Source organism: Artemia sp. Qi Xiang Cuo, chromosome 2, assembly GCF_049724085.1.
Source record: "Artemia sp. Qi Xiang Cuo chromosome 2, ASM4972408v1, whole genome shotgun sequence".
NCBI classification, from domain to species: domain Eukaryota; kingdom Metazoa; phylum Arthropoda; class Branchiopoda; order Anostraca; family Artemiidae; genus Artemia; species Artemia sp. Qi Xiang Cuo.
In genome coordinates, this window is record NC_142795.1 from 84,444,700 (window position 1) to 84,458,459 (window position 13,760).

The 13,760-nt window shown below is 35.2% G+C and overlaps 1 protein-coding gene across 1 annotated transcript in view; it reads left to right on the forward strand.

Moving 5' to 3' along the window:
- The window catches only part of Iswi (nucleosome-remodeling ATPase imitation SWI), a 112,684-nt gene that overhangs the window by 19,971 nt on the left and 78,953 nt on the right, over window positions 1–13,760 (forward strand). Inside the window, exon 5 of the mRNA XM_089103640.1 lies at window positions 7,840–7,927. Within this exon, the coding sequence (XP_088959766.1) occupies window positions 7,840–7,927 (88 nt within the window). The remainder of the gene's footprint in view (window positions 1–7,839; window positions 7,928–13,760) is intronic.

Here is a 13,760-nt window from a genome sequence, read left to right on the forward strand (position 1 = left end):
CTGCTCTTCCCCGGTTTAACGTTTCCTTTATATGTGAATTCCATCTTCCATTACTTTGAAAAATATATCCAAGATACTTAATTTTATCCACAACTTGTATCTCCTCTTCCTCAAACCAAAATTTACTTTCACATTTTTCATTCCTCTTGTTAGACATGACCACTTTTGATTTCTGAACATTTACCTGAAGGCACTTCATCTTTAGATAATCATCTGTTAAATTCAGAAGCTTCTATAAATCGTGTGCCGAATTCACCACAAGAGCAGTTTCATCAGTAAACAACAAAAAGTAGTAAACAACTTTTTAGTAAACAACTAAAAAGTTTTTATTACCTAATCTCACTGTTTTGTTCCCATTTTTTTGTTAAAAATTCAACAATTCAACTAAAAAAAGACCAAAAAGTCGAGGTGACAAGGCGCTTCCCTACTTTACTCCTTTCTTAACCTTAGAAGGCCTTGAAAAGTCCGACCCACGTACTCTTACTATTGCAGTAGTTTCAAAATACATATTTACAACCAAACGAATGAAACAGGTTGAAGTCCAGGGAAAAGAATGAAGTCCAAAAATACAACGTATAACTCATTTTTTATACGGATAAACACTATCCGTAGTACTATAACCTTTTCTAAAACCTCCCTGCTCTTCATTCATAACTCCGAAACCTTCTAGCCAATCACTTAACCGGCTATCTAATTTTTTCTCTAAAATTTTGCTAAATATAGGAGCTAAAGCTATCAGCCTATAACTTACATGATCCCAAGGGCTCCCCCTTTAAATATAGGTACCATTATCGATGTCCTCCATGTAGAAGGCCATACTCCATTACTAATAGTTCTATTAAATATGTAAACCAACACAGCAATATCACACTAAGTGACATCTTTATCAAAATTGCGGGTTTTCCATCTGTTCCTGGTCCAGACCTTCCTTTCATATTCCTGACAACTTTCCTAATTTCTTCTGACCAGACATCTCTTACCAAATCATAATCCTTTTCTCTCATAGGGAACAACACAAAATTGCTCCAATTTTCCTTACTTAATTCTATACATTCCCCTTCTAAACTCTCTAAATAGCTTGACCAAGTATCGGCCGCTGGGATATCTGATAGGGCCTTTCTTTTATTATCATTTGATTTCATTTTTGACCCGAAATCTTTTGTATTACCTAGATTAAAAGCTTGCTCCAGCTCCTTATGTTCTTCTCTAAGCTTCTCTAAGCTTTTTCTATTAATCAACCTTTTATATTCTCTACTTTTTTCTTTAAATCTTAACAATAATTCAGGATTTTCCTCAGACGAAGAGTAATTTTTGACTGCCTCTAGTAAATCTTCTAAATAATTTTTCATAATTTTACACTCATTGTCAAACAAATTTACATTTATTTTCTTATTTAACCTTTCAGACTTTTGAGCAAAATTATAAATAATTGAACCCAATTCACTCAGAGTCACATCAACATCCATTGATGATTTATACATAATTTCAAGTTTTTTAATTACCTCGGGCCTTAAAAGTTCATTTCCCAACAACTCCAGCTCCTCACCACTCCACTCGGTGTTTAAAGGCTTCATATAAAAATCTTTTTTTTTTCCAAATCACCGTTACTCTTCTTTGCTACATTTGTTTTTCCCACTATTCTCGTTATAATGCTTAGTTTAACCTCCACTGGAAAATGATCTGACCCTATGATACTTAGAACCTCCACGCACATTGTGTATTTCACAAGCTCAAGATCAACCAATATATAATCAATTATGCTCAGATTTTTTCCTGACAGACAGGTAAACTCACCCACCTCTGCATCCTTACCAAGTCGTCCGTTTCCAACCACAAGTGGACTGTCAGAGCATAGCTCCAGAAGCCTCTTAACCCAGCAATTAACCTTTCTTTTAAAGCCCTTGCTACTTCTAGGTGTCTTATAAATATCAGGTATCAAATCTGGCGTTCCTACAAACGAAGCTTCATTCATTTCATTACACAGAAATGTGTAATGTATTGAAGTTAAAATCCCCCACAACTAAAAAGTAATCATTATCATATTGACAACGTGAATGTCTTATCTCTTCCTCAAGCAGATCCCATGTTGATTCATTACTATATGAGCTATTCTGAGGAGCTATATATACCACTCCCAGCATCAATCTTTTGCCCTTTGTAAGAGGAATTTGAGCCCATGCAATGTTTTCTGAATTGCTAGGAATACCTAAATAATTTTGTTAGCAACCTTGCTTAATTAATCCAAACTTCCAGCCACTTTTCTAGTAACCCTAGGCATACGGTAGGGCATACGGCGAGACGGGATCTTCTCTATGTGGGAACGAAAGTTGATAGTAATCACCAGGGGCGTCCTGAGGCTCATTTTATTGGGGGGGGGGGGGTGATCTTCGTAAATTTTACCGAATCGCTACCTGATTTATGCCGAATTTTCTGAAGAGATCAAGAATTTTGCTAAATTTTGGCCGATTGTGCAAAATTTCTGCCGAAATTTTCGCCGTCGGCGAAAATTCACCGAATGCCAAAAAGTGGGGGGGGGGGAGGGTGACGCGCCCCTACCACTGCTTTTTACCAGTGCTTTTTTCAGACACTTATTCAACCGTATTATTTCCTTTCGATAACGTTTCTCTATTCTGCCAGTTTGGCTTAACGTTTTCCCCAATGGATACTAACTCTTTCACGCACTAGGAGAAGTAGAAAATAAACATTTTGCCGTCTATAAACAATTTTTCTCCCCTTAGCTTTGCTTGGTGGCGCTTAGAAAGGGCATCATTTAAGACCAATTTCAAATGCTTGTGCGCTTCCCTTTGCCTTTGGGTGTAATCTGGGGCTGCCGGTATCCCACTTCTCTTCAATAGAGGGTTAGATTTAAAAACAACACCAAGAATTTCAACAAAATTTAATTTTAATACCATTGGATCAGAACGAATTCTAAACACATCTTTCACGTCCCAGCGGGAAAGGCCTAAATTGGGTATGCACTTATTAAGAATCTTAAGAATTTCTTCTTTCAGAGTATTTGCTGCCGTATTAATGGGAGGAAAGTTATAGAGGACTATATTTGACCTTCTAAGTTCTTCGTCTAAAGCATCTGAATGTTGACTAGCTGCGCTTAAATGCTTTCTCAATATAAGATTTAGAAAAAAAGAAACAAGAATTATTGTTAGAAAATAAAATATGGGAAAATAAGGATTATAGTCAAATTTCCTCTCAGAGCAATTCGGTAAAGGTTTTTTTTTTAAAAATATTGCAGGGATATTGTATTTTCAGGTATATGAAATACTACCAGATATCTATCTAAATAGACACTTACAAGAAGACAACATTAAAAGATAAAACAAAATCAATAATTAATACTCCAAGCTGAGCAAGCTGTTTTATTTATTAATTAAGTATAAATATTCTTTACAATTGAATCCAACATGATTTCCGAATAAATTATACAAAATTGCGATATTTTGTAGCTTGCTGCAAATACAAAGAGAAGAAAATAGGAAAATTAAAAAAAGACTGTGCCAAAAATAGAAAAAAAAAACAAGAAAGAGAAAGCCATAAGTCCTATTCTTGAAATCGCTGGAAACACTCAGTGTCCCATCCCATAATGGACACAGTAACCATGCCCATTTACTATTATCAGTTAAAAAAACTTTTTCTACAAAATAAGTTTTTCAAAGAAAAGTAAAGAACTCCATTAAACCAAAAATGAACAAAAATCAAATCAAATAATCTACCAAGCGTGAAACTGCGACAAATCAGCATCGATAAACAAATGAAACCCGAAACGAGCAGAAATTATAATAAATAACCGAGTCAAACTCAAAACGAGCAAAAATTACATGAGTTGGGCTTAAAACCTCTAAGCCTTCCCAAGGCCAGAACATAATTTGGACTTTACTGAAAAAATATAGATATTTTACTTTTATAACTTTAATAAATGAAATAATATTAACATTTTGATTACTAAATATCAGTATAAGAATATTAAACTGACGATGCACATTCATTTGTATTTTTTTCAGTTAAGTGCAAATTATGTTCTGGCCTTGGGAAGGCTTAGGAGTTTTGAGTGAGCCCTTTGTGAGTTTCTACGACAACGCGAATGAGCCCTTTTTGAGTTTCTACGACAACGCTTTCTATAAACACTTTATATGCCCCCAAAGCATAGATTCAACCCTTACTCTAAGGGCTGTGAGGGGGGTTGTCATCCTCAAAGATCTAATTTCCCGAACTTTCAACTATGTTAAACAAAATGGCTATCTCAAAATTTTGATTGGATTGGTGGGAAATGGTGGGCGTGTTAGTTGCTCTCCAATCACTTTCAACTATTAAAAAAGGCACTAGCCCTGTCAATTTCCAATCAAATAAGGCCTTTTGAAGTTTCTACGACAACGCTTTCAATATAAACCTTATATGCCCCTAGGGCAAACTTACAACCCTTACCCTGAGGGCTGTTTGGGGAGGGGTTGTCATCCTTAAAGACCTAATTTCCAAAACTTTCTACTACGTTGAACAAAATGGAAGTCTCAAAATTTTGTTTGGATGTGTTTGGGGAAATGGTGGGCGTGGGAGGGGGTTTAGTTACCCTTCAATCACTTTCGACTATTAAAAAGGGCACTAGCCCTTTCAATTTCTAATTGAATGAGTCCTCTTTGAAGTTTCTACAACATCGATTTCTATAAAGACCTTATATGCCTCAAGGGCATAACTTACAACCCTTGCCCTGAGGGCTCTGGGGGGCGAGGTTGTCATCCTTAAAGACCTAATTTTCAAAACTTCCAACTGCGTGGAACAAAATGGCTATCTCAAATTTTTTTATTGGATGTGTTTGGGGAAATGGTGGGCGTGGAAGGGGTGCTAGTTGCCTTCCAATTACTTTCGACTATTAAAAAGAGCACTAGCCATTTCAATTTCCAATCGAATGAGCCCTTTTTGAAGTTTCTACGACAACTCCTTCTATAAAAACTTCATATGCCCCCAGGGCATAACTTACAACCCTTGCCCTGAGGGCTGTGTTGGGGGTTGTCATGCTCAAAGACGTAATTTCCAGAACTTTCAACTACGTTGAAAAAAATGGCTATCTCAAAATTTTTATTGGATGTGTTTGTGGAAAATGTGGGCGTTAGTTGCCAATCAATCACTTTTGACTATTAAAAATGACACTAGCCCTTTCAATTTCCAATCGAATGAACCTTTTTTGATGTTTCTACGACAACGCCTATAAAAAAACCTTATATGCCCCCAGGGCATAACTTACAAACCTTGCCCTGAGGGCTGTGGAGGAGTGCCCTCGTCAAAAACATAATTTCTATCTGGAAATCCACTACACTGAACAAAATGGCTATCTCAAAATTTTGATTGGATGTGTTTCGGGAAATGGTGGGCATGGAAGGGGTGTTAGTTGCCTTCCAATCACTTTTGAGTATTAAAAAGGGTACAAGCTACTCCAACTTCCAATTGAAAGAGCCCTTTTCGAAGTTTCTACGACAACTTCTTCAATACGAAGTGCCCTGGTCTAAAGGAATAAATAATAAATAATACATTGTGCCAACATCGTTCTTATATGCCCACAGGGCATAACTTAAAACCCTTGCCCTGAGGGCTATAGGGGAGTGTCCTCCTCAAAAACATACTTTCTGTCTGGAAATCAACTACGCTGAATAAAATGGCCATCTCAAAATTTTGATTGGATGTGTTTGGGGAAATGGTTGGCGTGGAAGAGGTGTTACTTGCCTTCCAATCACTTTCGACTATTAAAAAGGGCACAAGCAACTCCAATTTCCAATCGAATGAGCCCTTTTCAAAGTTTTTACGACAATTCCTTCGATACGAAGTGCCCTGGTCTAAAAAAAAAAAATAATACATTGTGCCAACATCGTCCTTTACTTAGGCAGCGCTATTGCGCTGCCTATGATGGTCTAAAAATATTACCCTGTTACTAAATGGTATTCTACCTTAAGCGAATTCTGCTACCATCTATCATCTAGTTTGGTCTTTCTCTCTATGTAAATAGAGTTTAACTCCTTCGTGGTATATTTCGTTAATGTATTTAACGAGTGACATTTTTGTGTTTCCTTTGTAATTGTAAAAGTAGCCTAATTTAGCGTTTATGTTTTACTGGTACGAGTGCTATTAAAGATAAATGAAAACGGACAATGCGAATCGGCGGCTTTTTGAAAGTCTATCCCTTCACAGGTTCAGTGGTGTCAATTAGGAGGATGGGGTGTGTGTGTATTTTTCAAAAGCCAAAATTTTGTATTCGGGGCTCAATCTTTGCTGCTGTGTCTAAATCAATTCAGTTAAAAATAAACCTTCAATTGAAAATTTAACTGAAATAATAATTGAAATAATGAAATAATATCACAGTTGAAAACATTCAATTGAAAAGACGACTTCCTCGAGTTGTATTAAGTTAATGTGTTTAACAAGTGACCTTTTGGTGTGTTTTCATTTTAATTTTAAATGTAGCGTCAATGTTGAAGGCATCTTCAGCATTGAGACAAATAATGTAAAACAAGACAATTAAAGAGAAATGGAAAAAAAAATCGCTTCTGCATTTCAGAACACAGTTGTAGCAAATATAGACAATTAGCGACATGCTTTCGTGAAAATACAAAAGCGAGTGGACAAAAATAATAAAGTTAATTTGACAATAAATTAATTTTCCTGTTGGGAAATAACCGGTTCTGTTCGAATCCAATGCTGCTATTTGTTTTTATCTTATATTTACTCTAATACCCTAATGATCTTGCAAAACCTTAATACAATTATTAACTATGGGCTGCTACTCTTTTTGGTTCGGTATTTGTCTCTTTGTTTCCTCCCTACTGGCCATAGAACCGTCGTTTTTCTCTAGATTTGCGTCTTTCTTGCTATGGTAGGCCAGTTCGACTTTAGATTTCTTATTTGAGGCATTTTCTGTCAAAGATGCCTTTTTTGGTCTTTACATTGGAAAAAAAAACCAGGCGAATTCCCCCCCCCTAGTCTAGGAACTCCCTCTAGATTTTAAAAATTACATTATATGCGCTATTTCTGAAAAATACATTATGTGCTATTAAGAATTAAAAAATTAAAAAATTTTGTTCATTCCCAAATCAACTTCACGATTTTGCAACTATGGAGTTACATACCTGTGTGTTAGAGAAAGGAAGTGAATAATGGAATATATATCTATACGAAGAAAGAATTTAAGGTGACAAAAAATATATAAGCTTAGAATATATAAAAAGGAAACAAAATTTATCTGGGTTTCCTTTTTTATTTTATTTTTACTTTTTACATATTTTACTTTATATTTTATTTTATATTTTATTTTGTCTTTCAAGGAAGAGTTGAAAAACAAAATATGTTTTTCACATATTTTGTGAAAATAACACACATTATTTGTGTGTTAAAAAGGATTCAAAAACCCATTATGTTCTATGCATAATCGTGCATCAACATAAAACTTTGTGCACGATTTTTTTTTATCGTGCACAAAGGATAAAACTCGTTCTTGCACATATACATAGCTTTTTCAATCTACAATGATGAATTTGTTTTTGTATCATCATAGTTCCCCTCAAAGTAAGTAAAGATTAAAAAAAAAGTACATATTATCCATTTAATATATTTATTGAATATCCCGAATAATCACCTTGGGACAGCGTAGCGGATAGAGCCACGCCTGGAATCATCTGGGTTAGAGGTTCAATCCCACCTGTTGCAAGGAAGATCTTTGTAAAATATTCCGAAATCAATTTTCTCAAATCGCTGTTTTACTATATATTTTTAAATGTAATTATTAATATTATTTACAATATAGTTATAAATATAGCTATTTAAAAAATGTAATGTTATTTCCAGGTATATGAAACATTACCGTAACAGTAACGGACCACACATAGTAATTGTACCGAAAAGTACTTTAGCCAATTGGATGAACGAATTCAAAGTAAGTAGAATTAATCCATTTATGGTAAATTCGTTTAAATAGCAAAGGTTTTCCATTCCGAGGTCAGGAGTGCAAATTCACAGAAATGTTGGGGGGGGGGGGGGCTAAGGATTTTCGGTTTGTTAAAGCATATACATAAGAGGCATTTTCCAATACGTAGGGGGGGCGGCTTCTTTAAAAAAATGGCCCCCTGCCAGAGGTTATGAGCAGAGGTTGGGATTTAAATCGTCTCTGGGCTTGGGCTCATTTTTCAAGTTTCATTCCGTCTTTATTTCATTTACTTTTACCTAAGTTGCTCGTTAAAATATATTTACGATTTTCTGGTTTTCTAATGTTTTTTTTCTTCGTCTGCATCGTGTATTTTCATATTTAATTTTTACTTGAGTTGCTTGTTAAACTATATTTACGGTTTTCTGGTTTCCTAATCGTTTTTTTTTTATTTATTGTGTATTTTTGTACTTTATTTATACTTCAGTTGGCTGTTAAACTATATTGACGATTCTCTGGTTTAATAATTGTGATTTTCTCTTCGTATTTAGTGTAATAATATTCTTTTGAAGTTTTATTGTTCGGCTTCACTTTCGTGTGATGCAACTTCCTGTATACGCTGTATGTACGTTCCGGATTTTTTATAGTGGGTAAAGTGGTTAAGAGTGGTTAAGTGAGTTAAAGTGGTTAGAGTGGTTAGAGTTAGAGTGGTTAAGTGGTTAAAGTGGTTAAGTGAGTAAAGTGAGTATAGTGATGTGGTTAAGAATGAAATCCACCATTGCAGAGGAGCGTGACTTCAGAAACTGGTTATTTTTAAATGGGTTTTCAATACCTTAAACCGATTTACGTCACCCATGCATGTATCGCACACTCTGTGCCATCATTTTTAGATTTTTGATAGTCTTACACTCATTTACTATCCGTAAGTGTCCCTCATTGTCGCAGACTAACATTGTCGATCAAGGAGACAGAAAGTGGCATTTTTATTAGTTGAAATGGGCACTAAAGCTCTATTCCGATGAGATGACAAGGTATTTGTTTTGTGTTTGTGCTGTAACAAAAGAAAAAAAAATGTATAAAAATATATATACCTTGATAATGAGACATTTTCAGTGACAGTATCATGGCCATAAACATACCCAGACATCTATATTTGGACGTCGGAGGGGGTGAGTGGGAGGAGCTGAGTCTTGTTTGGGTGTTTTATAGTCTTTATTGTCATGGAATAGAAAGAAGAAAGAAAAAAATATGCCGTTTAGGAAGAATGCTGTAGTAGCTGTCACTTTTCTTGATTTTCAAGCCAATATGTTTCCCTTGTTGTTCAAGCCAAATGACAGAAAGTTTCCTATACAGGGCGGTCCTAATGGTGTACTTTTTGTTTTGATCTGACTTTTTTTTAGGAGTTATGGGTTTTTATATTTCTTAACATTGGAAGTGATCGTCTCTTACTAGGTTGCTAGCTACCGCTGCAACCCGGATGAGTATTTCTTCGACGCAAAACAATAACAGGTGTAGACATTAAATACAGAATAATCGTACACTAAACATCTACTTTTTTTTAAGTTCAAAATAATGTATTCTTTCTCAGATCTTAGGCAGGCTTCCTTTCTATTGTGCTTGCGTCCTTCAGGAAAAAACTGAAGCTTATTTATGACAATGACTTTGTTTCTGAGCTATGGAAGATTTTATTTAGTATGAAACAAATAAATAAATTCCAACAAGCCTAAATGCATTCTAAGACCATACTGGCCATACATGACAAATGAAGACTAAGAGAGGAAAGAAAATAACAAAATGAAAAATAAAATAAAAAAGGTAAAAAAACGAGGATTTTGTCAGCCAGTGGCGAAACATGAAGGAGAAGAAATAAGCAAATATTTCCACAAGGACCTCCGCCGAGTCGTCCTCAGTGCTAAAAAAAAAGAAGAAAAGAAAAAGAAACCAACGAAAATCGAACCTTTCGAAATCACTTCCAACGACCTGATTTCAAAACTCTTTTGCAGAGTTTTGAAATCAGGTCATCTTAAAAATAATTATTATTTTCTATTTTTCTTATGATCCAATCTTGTTGCTCATTTTATGATGTAATTTATTGTTTATTTGAGTCGCCAAGGCTTTTAAGAAATTGAATGCTAAACATTTCTTATACAACTTGTTCTTAAATTTTTTTAATAAGTTAGATTGGATCATTTGAAAACAGTAATGAAATAATGAAATCGTAAAATTGAAATATAAAAGTACATAATAACGGTTAAGTGTGTACAAGTTTTACAGGCTTTTTTAAATTCTTCACTGCTTTTATAAAACGTATTACCCACTGTTATGTATATTAGCATTTTCAGTTTATTTATAAATGGAAAGCCATGGACAGGTGTTTGATATCGTTTCAGTATCATTTCAGCTTTCGAGCAGTGCACTTGTATTAGGATTATATCTCAGTTCAAACCTGACAGTGAAACAAGTTATTTTGCTTGAATTGAATACACGAACTTGGCAAGAATTTGGATTGATTTATACGGACTAGCTTAAATTCCCCAGCTGTTCAAGAGCTACAAATTATACTTTGCTCGGAGATTGGTGAAAGAGCAACGTGAATTTGGATTTAAGATGCCGAGAAAAAGGAAGGTGGCAAAACAAAGTGAACAGTCAATCTGCTAACATTTCCGTTTCTGACTCCTCTGTTTTGAATTCTTCAATGGAGTCATAGAAAGTTGAAGAGATCAGTATAAGATCATTAGCTAATAATATTTCGACGATTTTAACTGTGGTACAGTCTAATTCGACAACATAACATGACCTGAGATCTTCTGTAAAATCCATAGAATCTAGGCTCGGTGTGCTGGAGGGGTCCTATAAAGAACTGGCCGTAATAGCGCCGAGAACGAGTAAGTTTGAAAAAGAGACAAATGTTGTAAAGAGCACAATATCCGCAATTCAGAAAGATAGTGCCCAATTGTCGAAAGAGTTGAGTAGAGTAAAAGAAAGCTTAATGAAAGCAGAAAATAGGAAAAGGCAAAAGAACATTATGATTTAGAACATGAGAGTGAACAATGAAAAAGACACGAAAATGGGATTTAGGAAAGTAACGACGGAGGACCCTGGAGTTGCCATGAACTTTAGGTATGGTGTAAAATGTATAGGTACAGAAAAGACATTTGAAGTGATGTAAATAGAGAATTTGGAAACAAGAACCTTGATTTTGAAAAACGCGAAAAGATTAAAAAACAAAAAAGAAGTAATTTTTGCGAAGGTTTTCATAACTGATGATGCTCAGCAGGCAGTGAGGGAGGCCAGGAAAAAGCTTTTAACGAGAAAGAACGCTTTAATATAAAATGGCGTCAAACCGGTGGATATTTGGGTAACAAGATGAATACCCGCAGCTTTATACATCAGATTTGGACATGTTGATGCCCCACAAAAAATTGCAAGTGAAACTCTAGAAGAAAAGGAGGTGGAGGCAGTGATTGAAAATTACAAAAAAGGATATAAAGGGGAACATAATAATTATATGCAATACGACTAGCCAACTGGGTCAGGGACAAAAGTGCAAACTTGAAACTCGGGTCCTGGCTGTCGTTTGGCTGTAGATACATAGGATAAGTTGAGCCATGGATATAAAAAGAACTTCAAAATACTGTATTGGAACATCCAAGGGGTAAGCAGTGAAAAATGGGAACATTTATTAACAAAAGAAAAAGGAAAGATTGACTTGGCTTGCTTAGTTGAAACATGGCTAAAAGAAACAAAAGTGTTTAAGGGATACGAGTATTACGGAGTGCATAGAAAACAATCTAAAAATGGAAGAATATATGGCGGTGTAGCAATGTTAGTTTCCTAGAATTTTAGTGCGACTACAAAGATGTATAGGTAGAAAAGTAAATCTTGTAACTTTGTTTGGCTTAGAGTGTGTTTTGATGCTTATACAGGTGCTTATAGATGTTATACAGATGCTTATACAGGATGCTTATACTTTAATGCTTATACAGGGGCGTGTGTAGAAATTTTACCGGTTTTGGGTTCTGTTCACCATGATATATCTGCTGTTAATTTAGAAGATATTGTTACAACTCTCCCACAGAGGACAAGTAGGGACCACACCAGTCGCAGAAATAAATGGATTAAAAACATGTTAGAGTTTTGCGGGTTTGAAAATTTAATGATATTAAATGGTTGGTTTGGAAATGATAAAAATCTGGGGGAGTTTACTTGTTTGTCGGGGTATTCTCCAAGCATAATTGATTACATTTTAACTAGGCGGGGAATGGTAGTGAGTGAAAGAATGGTAGATCTTGGTGTATTAATGATCGTAGGTTCCGATCACTTTCCTATCAGTGTAACTTAGAGGTCGTCGAAGCAGCCTCAACAATTAATGAGCATAATAGTAAAACTAGGGTAAATTTTTTGTTGTTCATATTATTGATTTACGAATAAAGTAAACATACCACTTGATGATTTTTTTTAACCTCTTTCCAAATATAATAATCATTTTTGTCAGAAATGAATTTTATCACCCCAACAGAAATAAGATTTCTGATGCTCTCACGCCCACTATTTCCCTAAACACATCCAATCAATATTTTGAGATAGCCATTTTGTTGACCGCAATTGAAAGTTCTGAAAATTATGTATTTTAGGGTGAAAAACGCACGAGAGCCCCCAGGGCCAAGGTTTTAAATAGTTCCCTGGAGATCGATCAAGTTATTATAGATAGTTTTACGCGGTATGAACTCTCCTTGGAAGAATTTTTCGTGGGTTGGGGGAATTTTTCATGGAGAGGGGAGGCGGATTTCCCAGCATTATTTGAAAAATGATTCGAATTTAAATATAAAAAATAAAGTTTTTGTCAACCGGAAGTTAGGAGTAACAAAAGACTGTAAAGAAACAGGAATTATTTCCTCTATGAGGGGGGGGGCTGCCCCCTCATCAATATCTTACTCTTTACGCTGAAGTTTGGCTTTTTGTCCCAATTCTTTAAGAACAACTCCTGGAACACAAGGGCCGTTTAATTAGAATAAGAAGCCTTTTTAAGTACTAAAAAACTTTCGTGTGTAGAGTTAGATATTGAGGAGGCTGCTTGATCATTGTTGAATTTGATGAAACGCATTTTTTAACCGTAAAAAACTGATTTTTCCAAATGTAAAACACAAGAAACCAAATTCCCCTCCTCCGCATGGCTGAGTATATAACGCCCATATTCGTATTCAGCGCTATGGATTAACCTTTAATCCGTTGTCAAATCTTCTGCCGCTCACTAGTCAACTACCAATCCCATTTTCTGGGAGTGGCTCCCTGACTAGCATTTATTTCTCAATTTTCTATTTCTCAAATAATTTTTAGCTAAAAAATTGTGTCCTTCCGTCAGAATTATTTGTTTAGCTTGTGGCCCCGAGATTTAAAACATGGAAACGCATGAAAAAATTTAAGGTTTTAACTAGCAATAATATACAGATTGCTGATACAGGTGTATCAGCAATCTTTTTTGGAACAGCTTAGCGTATCAAGATGAAACTTCTGGGGCATCTACCTGCTACTACTGCTATTAATACTGCTACTACTACTACTAATTCAACACTATTATTGCTGCTACTGCTCCTACTACGGCCTCTGCTACTATTAAACTAGCACTATTAAGGCTAAGCATATCAAGTTGAAAATTTGACAGAATGAGGTATTTGAGGTGGAACTTGAAATAAATCAAAAGACACTTTGTGCATGCAGATTTTCAAAATGGCACATCTCAAAAAGGGATTTGTGTATTAAGTTGGAACTTTCAGAGAGTGCTTAAAGGGAAAGTCAATTCACCAAAAGGAAATATGTGCACGCTCAGGCATGGATTTACCACTAG